The sequence below is a fragment of the Diplotaxodon limnothrissa genome, linkage group LG6 (assembly GCF_057381915.1).
Source record: "Diplotaxodon limnothrissa isolate DT_005_m linkage group LG6, D_limnothrissa_male_GT1.1, whole genome shotgun sequence".
Classification (NCBI taxonomy): Eukaryota; Metazoa; Chordata; class Actinopteri; order Cichliformes; family Cichlidae; genus Diplotaxodon; species Diplotaxodon limnothrissa.
Genome location: NC_140601.1, coordinates 9,958,983 through 9,970,521, shown reverse-complemented (window position 1 = coordinate 9,970,521; position 11,539 = coordinate 9,958,983). Strand labels below are relative to the sequence as shown.

Genomic DNA, 11,539 nt, shown 5'->3' with positions numbered 1-11,539 from the left:
TGTGTCCTTTCTTAAACCGATGGTGATTTGCTAATAGGGTCATTTTGTCTCAACTCAAACAATTTTTAGAATTTTTCCTGGTCCTTCCAACCATGAAATTAAATCAGGATCTGTCATCAGGGAAATGTACCACAAAAAAATTCTAGGTATGGTCTAGTTAAATTATATTATTAAAAAAAAATTATTTAAGGTCCCATATTTGAGCAAACACCAAAAAGAATTTGAAAAGTACTCTACATGCTTTATTTTGTCCATTCGTCCATTGTCTTCTGTGTATCCTTAATAGGGTCATAACTATAAACCATTCAGAAAAGATTACCAAATGTTTTGCAGTGTGGCGGTCCACGTCCATGTTGATTTCTTGTCTATGGAATTAATTTCTGTTACTGTCAGTCTCCTGAAAATTACAATACCACTACAATACAATACTAACTGGCAAGAGAAAATATTTTGTGAATGAAACATAATTCATGTTCATTATTATTATTATTATTATTATTATTATTACATGAATGCCTATACTTTCATTGATATTTGGAAAGTAGTAAAATATTTTTTACTACTACTGTATAGTTAAGAGTTTAATGATAATGTATTATCATATATCATTGCTTATTTATTTTTACAGTATCCACTAGAACAGCGGCATATGGAGCCTCTTGCAGAAAGGCAGAGAGGTGACAGTCATCATCCTGGCAAACTAACCACAAAATATCAAAGTTAACCTAATAATTCAAGAGGAAAATATTCCACATCAGTTTTATATGGACTAACATTACTGTTCTGTTATGAGTTTAAGATTGAGCTTCTTTTAAATGCTTTATATTCAGTTTAATCTTCAGTCGCACTGGGGATTAATAAAGTAAACAATCTCTCTGTATGCCTGTGTAGCTATCTATATTATAAGACATTAAACTGTATTAATTAAATAACAAATAAAATCACAGCTGAAGACTTGAGCACCATGTGACATGATTAACTGTTCGCAGGATTACTAAAATGATTGAAACATGAAGGTGTTTTGGCAAAAAAGCTGGTCAAACATTAAACTGCAAAACTGAAAGTGCTGTTTGAGTCTGAACATTTTCAACTCACCACCAGAAAAAGATGCTGTTCTCCACAATATGTAAATAAGGATAGAGTATAGGCGATATCAGCAGCTGTATCAAAATGAGAATTTTATATCCCCCATAGTTGAGTATAGGCATTCAATCCAAAAGGTCACATGTTGTGGAGAAATAATGTGAATCTTTTGTGCAATCAAATGTTTTATTTTTATTTTAATAGCACAACAAATAATACATTTGTTAATAAATCTTATTCAGACACAAGTTTGCTTGTTGCTTGCTTCCTCACAAACGACCATTTCTGCTCCTTACATTCATCACCCTGAAAACAGCACAGTGAACAAATCATACTGAAACACTGTGTTTATTTCAGTTACAAAAGTTATTTTTATTTTAGGTTTCATGAAACACATATATATTGTTGGCAGTACTTTAGATGAAGGCAGCATGCTGCTCTCAGACTTACACTTAAACTCAAAGGGTCTATAATCTCTAAACTGATATATTTTACAAAGAAATCCTGTCTGGGCAGCGTCTGGATTTGGACTTAAGAGCTCGTTGGCATTTCTAAAACAATAGCAAACCTGCACACCATACATTGTTTTGTTTTTTGTTTTGTTTAAAGTTGTAGATATACATTAGAGACATGGCAGATTTGCATATATTCTTCAGGGTCTGCAGTCCTTTTCTCTTCTTCTGTGCTCCTGTGAGAATCTAAAACAAAGGTCACATAAATCATGGGGTTAAATTGATGCCTGTGGGACAAAATTACTCCAACAATATTCAGGACAAATTTATTTTTCCTCTGCAAAAAAATGAAATTGAGTACAAAGCATGTGAAACTTTTCTGTCTTGTGTTGTGTTCATTTATGTCTTTTCTTTTCTCTTTAATGTTTCTGTCCATTATATGTGCAAGAATAAACTTCTGAATCACCTCTTAGTGATAAGTGTCTACAGTTTCCTTTCTCGTTTGGCTCTGGACGAAGGCAGTCGCACTTTTCTCCTCTCCCTCTTCCTTCTCTTTCCTGCTTGGCTTCTCAATGTCCTTGTCTAGTCTCGTCTACTTTTCTACTTTTGCCCTGGATGACTCTCACGGTCTGTTACAACCTAAAAGAGGAATTATGGATTTGAACAACTGGTCCCTGATTGCAATTGACACCCTCTTCTCAACGAGAAGCCTGGGCTTGAGTAAGTCCGAGTGTCCTTTCCTGCCGGATACACAATGGACGGGTGGAGGAACTGGAGGGTCGTGTGCCTGGCGGGACTGTCAATCGAGAACATTGTAGACATCTACCTTTTCGGAACCATGATAACAGGGTTCTTGTTGTTCGGAGTTGGCTTGGCCCTGGCTTATCAAAGATAGCAGAATTGGCTTTTCAAAACCCCACAAGGCTGCCCGCTATGATGGAAATGATGGGACGGGTCGTGACTTCTCAAAATGGGCTCATTGAACGCAGCACGGATAAGATCTTGGAGAAGCTCACGGCAGTCTCTGCTCTCTGAGCACAAGATTGATAACATCTCAGAGAAGCTCTCCAACGGGAGACTGAGAGACCAGTTAGACCAACTGTGAAATTGACATGCAGTTGTTCGCACTAAAGGAAAACCACCATCATTTCATGCAGCTACCATATCGGTGTCAGCTGTGGTCTCAAGGCTGGAGCTGATATGTATGTCTGTTCGGGGGGGGGGGTCCAATTTCACTGCAGATGTAAACATTGCATGTGACAAATAAAAGGCTTGATTGAATAGCTTCAGACTTATGTTCAAAGAAAAGAAAAGAAGCCCTCAAACCTCTACTCTACTTTATGTGTTGATTTAATGAGCGAGTTCACTTTGTTTCTCTCTTCTCTCAAACGTCTAATCTCTCCTCCTCCTCTTCCTCTGTGTTTTATTCAGTCGTACCGTTTACAGCAGCGAGCAGGGCTTCTTCTTGACCTTGGCGGGCTGAGGGCAGAGGACGGCACGAATGGCCTCATCAAACACAGTCTTCAGACCACGCTGGGTCAAGGCTGAGCACTCCAGGTATTTGACTGCATCTATACATGCGAAGACACATATATGTTAATAAAAGAAGAGAAAGAACTACAAAGACAAAGTAAGAGAAGAAAGGTTTGCTGGTAGTGGAGAAGAATAAGTTCAACTTTCAAAGAACACTATAGTCAACTACAGCTACTATACTTTTACTGTGATGCCAGGAAATGAGGGGAATAACAAAAATTTGCAGAGGCAGTCAGGCTACAAAGTTCTCTAGCATCTTCATCTGCTAGTTTCATATCTTCACTGGTGAGGAGAGCTTCAAATCTTAAAGTGCTTTTCAAGCAAATAAAGTAAGAGTGACTGACCTATCTCCTTAGCCAGAGCTAGGCCCTGTGGATAGGTGATAGGCGCCAGCTTCTTGTCCTTCAGTTTCTCAATGGTATCCTTTTCATCCCTCAGATCCAGCTTAGTGCCAACCAGGATGATGGGCGTGGAGGGGCAGTGGTGACGGACCTCAGGGTACCACTGGCAGAATACAGAGTAAAGGAAAACTAAATAAGAGGCAAGAAAGGGGAACACGCAAAATCAAGGAACGTGTTAGAGGCAAAAAACAGAATCAAAGGTGGAGGGAGATGAAGCTCTGATGCCAGGTGTTACAGAAAGGTGGATGAAGGCATGAAAAACAAATGATATGCTGTAGCTATTAAAGATGAGAGAAATACATCATCCAACTTTCACCCACAGCATCAATCATTCATTCACATCAATTATTAGACCTGTTTAGGCTTTTTCTCCATTTTGTAATCCAAGTACCTATTTTTTTTCTCTATAATAAATTACTGCTTTTGTTCTGTTTGTTCTTTTTTACATTTTGTTCCTCGGCAGCTGAGAGACAGGCCTCATAAAAAACAGCCAAAACTCACCTTAGCTCTGACGTTCTCATAGGATGCCGGGCTAACCAGGGAGAAGCAGATTAGGAAAACATCCTGGATGGAGAGACAAGGAGACAAAGAATTTGAATAGCTGCTGCAGTTTTAATTAGCTGACATGTTATATAAGTTCTGTCTCTGTAACTTTATGTCCATTAGTTACTGTGTGTGCCTGTGTGTGTATGTGTGATTCTGTACCGTCTGTGGCTAGATCAGTGGGCGGAGCCTGTCATAATCTTCCTGTCCAGCTGTATCCCAGAGGCCCAGGTTGACCGGCTTGCTGTCCACCATCACATTAGCTGAATATTTGTCGAATCTGTGGGGAGAGTAGAGAAGGTCAGCGATCAGCCAACAAGTCATAGGCAACCTTTCATTTCATTGGTTATTCATTCATTCAACAATCTTTCAATTCACTGATTGTTTAACCAGTGAAACTCCTGTAATGGAGAAAAAAACAGGACCATACTTGAAATACCACTGTTCACAAAAACATTAACAACAACATTACTTTGGTTAGTTTGACACAAAAGCCATCCTAACCATGTCTAGTAAGAGAGAATAATACATAATAAGGCAGGGCTGCCCCCGTGTGGTCTCATAGTAGAATAACAGTTTAATTTCTCATTTTTAAAAACTTGAGAAATTTCATCCAAAATGTATTCAGGCTCAAATGAAACTGATAACACAAATGTTTGCAGACACAGATGTTTTTTTACAGAAAGAAAGAGACTAGTGTACCAGATTAATCCTGTTTTATGGCCTGTCCGAGGTCTACCCCGCCCTTTGCCTAATGACAGCTGGGATGGGCTTCAGTCTCCTTAATGACCCAGTAGTTAAAAAGATGGATGGATTTCCTGAAATAGAAAAGTCACTGAAATAACGTAAACTGTCAAACATAGAACAACTATGACAAACAGTCAACACTATCTGAGATCCTGCTGGTGGTTAGGGAGGATATACGTGATTCTGTTTGTTGTTTAAACATATTTATAGAGTTAAGAGTTCAGATTGCTGGAAGAACAACATTCACGCAGTCTGATTGCTGTTTTTCTCCCAAAATGTAGAAACACCTGCTAACCATGGCACACTCTGCTTTTCCATTAGGTCTGTGCAAATACTACTTAAGTACACTCATCCTCCTGTGCCATTAGTGATATTAACAGAGTGTAGTCCATTTACGTTGGGCTTCAGCATCTACGCACATGTTGGCAGATTTTCTGAGTAATGTAAGTTTAGGAGGACGTCACTGTGGAGAGGAGTGAGGTTCTTTTTTTTAAACAAAAATAACCGAGACAGAGTTTTAGTGTGGAAGGAGCCATTATGTTCCCAAAGTTCATTTATGTTTCCCACAGATGCAGCAACATGATTCACAATGAGTCAACATGAGCAATGTTAATCATGACTGCAAAAAGATTAGCAACTGTGAAAGTGGAAGATGAAAAGTTATAACCTTGTTTACATATAAACAAGTTACAGTAACAGTGTACACACACACTCATGCAGATACCGATCAGGGATAACATTATGACCACAGGCCACAGGTCCCCCTTTTGATACCAAAACAGCCCTGAAGAATGGACTCCACTGGAGCCCTGAAGGTGTGCTGTATCTGCAACAAGATTCTAGCAACAGATCCTTTAAGTTCTGGAAGTTGCGAGGTGGGGCCTCGGAGCTTCTCAACCTTAAACATGTTGTTGTACTCTTTAAACCAGTCCTGAAACATGTTTGCGTTGCTGAAAGAGGGCACAGCTTTAGAGGCCATGTATTTCTGTTGCTCCGTGGTTCAGTTCTGATGCTCATGTGCCCATTTTTGGTGCTTTCATGAATGGACAGAGGTCAGCACGGGCACCCTGACTGGTCTGCAGCTATGCAGCCTCATGCGCTGCACATGACCCTGTTGCTGGTTCACCACTGCTCCTTCCTTGGACCACTTTTGATAGATACTACTGCAAGCCGGGAACCCCCCACAAGAGCTGCAGTTTGGAGATGATCCAGCCATCACAATATTAATATTATTAATATTGCAGACTTACTCAAATCCCTGTGCTCGCCCATTTTTCTGCTTTTAACTCATAAACTTTGACTACAAAATGTTCAGTTGCTCTGTAATATATCCCACCCACTAACAGGTGGGACAAGAAATAATCAGTGTTATTCACTTCACCTATCAGTGATCATAATATTAAGCCTCATTGGTGTATACTGTTAAAATTAGATACTCATGTTAAACATGGCCCAAATTTGTAAACCTTGTGGCCAATGCATGTGCAAGTAATCGCTGTGCACAGTGAGGTTTAGGACAGTGTTTACTGCTTGTTTATCTGTGTAATATGTAAGAGTGGGGACATCGTTAATATGGTCATCTCACAGCTCTGGCTGTGAACACAGCCACCGCCTGCTCTTTCAACCTGTTTATAATGAACAGAAGAAAGCTGGCTTAAAGTGAGGGTGGCTGTTATAACCCTAGCAGGCTCCCACAGGTTCAGCTGCCGCCCATTTCTCCTGAGGAGCCAGTGTATAGCTGGATACAAGCTTGTGAAGAGCTCCTCGGTGTACGCCAGTGTCAGTACTGTGGTGACCTTAGGTGTTTGTTTCCCAGCCTGCAGAGGCTTGTGTAGTGATGTGCTTTGACGTATTTGACGATGAGTTTAGCGCTGTGTTTGAGCTAGTAGTGAGCAGCCAGTGCCCTATGTGAGAGTGAAGTTTTTCTTTGATTACCCATTTCTTGTCTTTTCAGCAGATTCTAGTCTGTTGACATCCTTTGTTGGAGTGATATAACAGTATAGTTGACTCGTTATCTGTCCCCTGAGCTTATCATTGTTAATCCCCTCATCCCCTAGCCCTTTCCTGAGGGTGTAAGAGTGGCCTTAAAGGAAATGGCTTTTTTTAGACAGTGGATGAACAGTTAAATGTCAATCATAAAATGTCAATCAAGTACATCAACATTAGTTGACTGCAGCTACAATACTCTTAAAACAGTTTGCAGCCTCATACTTCCTCCTTTATCTTAAAAACTCAAATTATTTCAGTGTTACTCTAAAAGTCATACCTTGATGACGATCAGCAGGTAGCACAAGCAGATGACCAGCAGGGGGCAGAAGAATCCAACAGTGCACGTGTAGACAATAAACGATGTCTTCCACACTTCTGCTGGTTCAGGCCACACGATGCTGCAGTTCCCATCATCCTTCAGCACATCCGCGAACACCACTACCGGCAGCACCACCACAAAGGACCCCGCCCAAACGGTGCCACTGATAGCCTTAGCCACGTGGGGGCGCCGCCACCAAGAAGAGCGGATGGGATGCACCACAGCCAGGTATCGGTCCACTGACATCACAGTTAGACAAAAGATGCTGGTAAACTGGTTGATGGCATCCACTGTCATAACCACTCGGCACATCAGAGAGCCGAAAGGCCACGAGAGCAAAGCGTTCTGTACCGCCAAGAAGGGTAGGCCCAGCATGAAAAGCTCATCTGCAATGGCTAGATTGAGGATGTAGATGTTTGTGACTGACTCGTGTTTTGTGTAGTTGACAACAACATGGATGACCAGAGTGTTTCCCACCAAGCCAACGACACAAACGATGCCATAAATGAGTGGGATGAAGATTCCAGCCAAGCCAGGGAGGGATCCTGGTTTACTTTTGGTGCAATTTTGACAGGACCTGTTAAGGAGAAACGAAGTGTCATCTTGGTTGAAGCTGTGAAGCGGTTCGGAGGGAGTAGAAAGGAGCAGGAAATGAGAGTAGGAGGGGGCAGAGGTGTTGCTCCAGGTAGCTGTAGGGACTTCCTGAGGCAGCAAAGCAAACTGGACGAGCTCCATCGAGGCGTTAACGACTATCAGGCAACAGTTGTTGGTAAGCTCACATCAGTAGAAGATCAGCAGCCCTACAGAAAGCAAAGTTAATTAATTTAGCACACTTCATGTGGACATGAAATATAAAGCAATTAATGCATTAAAGGTGTATTCTAACATTTCGGAGATGTCCAGTTAATCAACTCTTCCAACAAATCAGCCGTGTTGGTTGTTCGTCCACTGAAATGTGTCTGTAAAGCTATAAAGTTTCTTCTGGGACCTTTTCTGAGTTCTGTTTTCAGTTTCTGTTCGAGCAGATCTGTTGTTGGAGAAAATGCTTCATCCTTTGTAGCATCCTTTACATCAGGGGTCCCCAATCCCAGTCCACGAGGGCCTGTGTCCCTGCAGGTTTTAGATGTGTCCTTGATCCATCACAGCTGATTTAAATGGATAAATTACCTTCTTAACATGTCTTGAAGTTCTCCAGAGGCCTGGTAATGAACTAATCATGTGATTCAGGTGTGTTGACCCAGAGTGAGATCTAAAACCTGCAGGGACACCGGCCCCCGTGGACTGGGATTGGGGAACCCTGCTTTACATGGTGGAATAGACACAGCACACAGTTTGCATGCAATTATACACACTGCAGCAAACTTGTTGCTTAACTTTAAAATATAAATATAGTACATAATAATAAGTATAGAATTTATGTAAAACCCTTAGGAGTAAGAAAGGTGCTCGGTGTTATTTAGCACCTGGATTATCATTAATGTAACGTTAATCCAGGTCCATGAAACTTCAACTAAACTGTTTTAGAGGAAACATCTAGGCTGACTGTGTAAAGGTAACAGATTTCCCATCACGTCTTAGATTGTTCTTTGCTAGTATGGACTTTGAATTTTTATTGGATAGACAGCAACTTGGGAAGTCTTGTTACCTTGAGGTTGCCTGGAGACAGCCGGCACTCAAGTGCTGTATTGTTCTTGGTTTCAAGTGGGCAGGAGACTTTTGCTGCATGTTTAGTGTTTATGTCTTCTCTGTAAAACTCACAAGTGACATTTTTTTGCATCTAGACAACAATACTATATAACTAGCTAATGTGAGCTTTAGGGGTATTTAAATGTTTTAACAGGCTTCTGTCAAAAATAGACGTGCAAGCACTATTACATTTTTCATCTGACTATTGGCAAGAGAATGAGTGAGCCAGTTTAATAAAATATAAAACTGTGTCTCTAAAAGATATGTAGCAAAGAAAGATAAAACATAGAAAACAATGGCATACACAGCAGTAAGAGAGAATGAACAGGCAACAACATGTATTGACAAAGACACACTTTTCTATGTACACATAACGTTGACTGCTGCTGATGTTGGACAACACCTAAAAGTTTCAAAAGTTTGGCCATATCTGCCCAGTGGCTTGATGAATACTAAGCTATTAATAAACATAACAACCTTCCTTCCGTCACAACAAAGCAAGCGAGCACCAGAACACAAACATAAGGTATTTAGTTTTATTAGTACGAGACTTGTTTATGAAGCCATCCCAGCTTCTTAATCACCACTGTTCCACACACAGGCACACCCTCATCCCTCACAGCGATGGTTAATAATTGGTGGAACAAAATGCACTGACCTATGGGGGAAAAATAGCAGAGGCATATCTTCTGCGACCTCAACTGAGTAAAGTACATTAATGCAGATGTGAAGATGAGCGGAAGAGCGGGGAAGGTAAGGTGAATTATATACACCACTAAAGAATCCCCCAGAGACAGTTACTTTAGATTAAAATAAGTACAAATATTGGCAGCACACAGGAAATGTACACACTTTGAAGCATGACTGAATTCTCTTTCAGTGTTTGGAGATTTTTTTTGCTTTGCTTTAATTACATTTCATTCATTACAACCTAAAGGGCACCAGTACCACCAGTGGAGAATAAGACCACAGTGTTCACTGGTCAAACACGTGATCAAATCATGGTGAATGTCAATCCTTATGTACAGTTTTTAGACCAAACCTAAGAGCCATCCATAGGTCATGACCTCAATTACTAAATGTGAATGCCAGAGGATGGTATATGCCGTGGATCTCAACTGCTTAATGCTGCTACTGCTTTTATGAAGCAACAGGGTAAAGACAAGAAGTCGATAAATATAGAAATATTAACTTGTACCTAATATCGAATTACACTTATACTTGGGGTTATTTAGGCTTTTAAAACCTCATGTTTAAATCAGAAATTATTCAAATGAAAGAAGGCTAAGATGGATTTTTTTATAATGTGTGCACATTGTGTAAGGAGTCTTTAGTGAAGAGATCCTATTGTGACATCATCATATAAGGGAGTAGTGATATATTGAGCTGTACTGGAAAAATCCTCTGGAGGGAGTCTAGACGGTGGTGATAGCAGCGCAGGGGTGAAGGATGATGCTGGAGATCTGGATGGATGTGATGTGAAGCATGACAAATGGTGAGATTAATGGATGGACCTGAGGACAGAGGTCCTGATTAAAAGTGAGGATGAATGGGGTGGAAGAGTTTTCCATCAATCTGACAAGGAAATGACCACAGAGAGCAGCAGAGGCTTAGACATTTTTTTAAATGACCACAGTGCAAAAAATTGGATAAGAGACAGAAACTATGATAAACACAGAGAGGAACATCATCAGTCAGTCGCCTTTATAAACTAGGTGCTGTGTGAGAGGGAACATGAATGGGTGGTATAAACGTGAGACAGTCTTCTTGACTAACCTTTGACAGGCTTCGTATCACAAACAGTGCTGTGATTGTGAATATGGAGTTGTACAACGTTCAGGTGTCACACTGTACAAAGACACGGAGCTAAAATGGTTCAACAGATTAAATCGAGGCACCAATTATTTCTCTGGCCTCAGTCATTGATTTTTTTTCCAGTCAGCGAACTTGAGTGACGTATAAAGTCTCAATAAGTCCTTTTCAATAAAGCGTATCAGGAGTACACAAAAGAAAAGAATGTTGTAATGCAGTAAAAGTGGTTCAGCAAAATATTAGAAATCAGCTGAGGCACAAGAGCCAGTGTTCACTCTTAAATCCTGTCTCCATAAATAAAAAATATAAAAAAAATTATCGTTCTGGTTTTTATGGTTCCAAAATTTATTTAAAAAAACAGTTTTGGATAGATAATGAACAAATAGTAGGAAACCAAAACCTTTCTGTGGTTACACATTGTGACTATTTGGAGTGCATTCTCTTTGTAATCCAACCTTGTGGCTAGTATGTGCATCATTTATTAAGCTTAAAAAATCCACAATTACCTTTAAGTTCTGTCCTTGTCTCTCTATGCTCCCTTTTCCTCCTTCTCTTTCCTCTCATTCAGCAGCCAGTCACAGCACAAGGCTGCCCCTTCCTGAGCCTGGTTCTGCCACATGTTGCAACGCCATTGTAAAGTTCGCAGATGACACTACTGTGGTGGGGCTCATATCTGGGGGAGATGAGTCTGCCTACAGAGATGAGGTGGCGCGGCTGTCTTCATGGTGCAAGGATAACAACCTTCTCCTAAACACGAAAAAGACCAAAGAACTCATAATTGACTACAGAAGACACAAGACAGAAATCCAACCACTAATCATCAGCGACGACTGTGTGGAGAGGGTGGCAGACTTCCGCTTCTTGGGAGTCAGCATAGAGGGAAACCTATCCTGGAGTGTGAATACCTCTGAGCTACTGAAAAAGACACAACAGAGACTGTACTTTCTGAGAGTGCTTAGGAAGAACAACATCAC

At 40.6% G+C, this 11,539-nt stretch overlaps 1 protein-coding gene and 1 pseudogene across 1 annotated transcript; both read right to left on the bottom strand.

The window, feature by feature from the left end:
• Positions 1-1,341: 1,341 nt before the first annotated feature.
• On the bottom strand, positions 1,342-4,336 carry LOC146630105 (ras-related C3 botulinum toxin substrate 2-like; annotated as a pseudogene).
• Positions 4,337-7,019: 2,683 nt separating this feature from the next.
• On the bottom strand, positions 7,020-7,802 carry LOC146630104 (somatostatin receptor type 3-like). Its single transcript, XM_085355594.1, has one exon. The coding sequence runs from the start codon at positions 7,800-7,802 to the stop codon at positions 7,020-7,022; it is 783 nt and encodes a 260-aa protein (XP_085211720.1).
• Between the last annotated feature and the right edge of the window lie 3,737 nt (positions 7,803-11,539).

Bases quoted from the DNA above. Each gene is read 5' to 3' on its own strand.
- LOC146630104 (XM_085355594.1), bottom strand. From the start codon at position 7,802: ATGGAGCTCGTCCAGTTTGCTTTGCTGCCTCAGGAAGTCCCTACAGCT.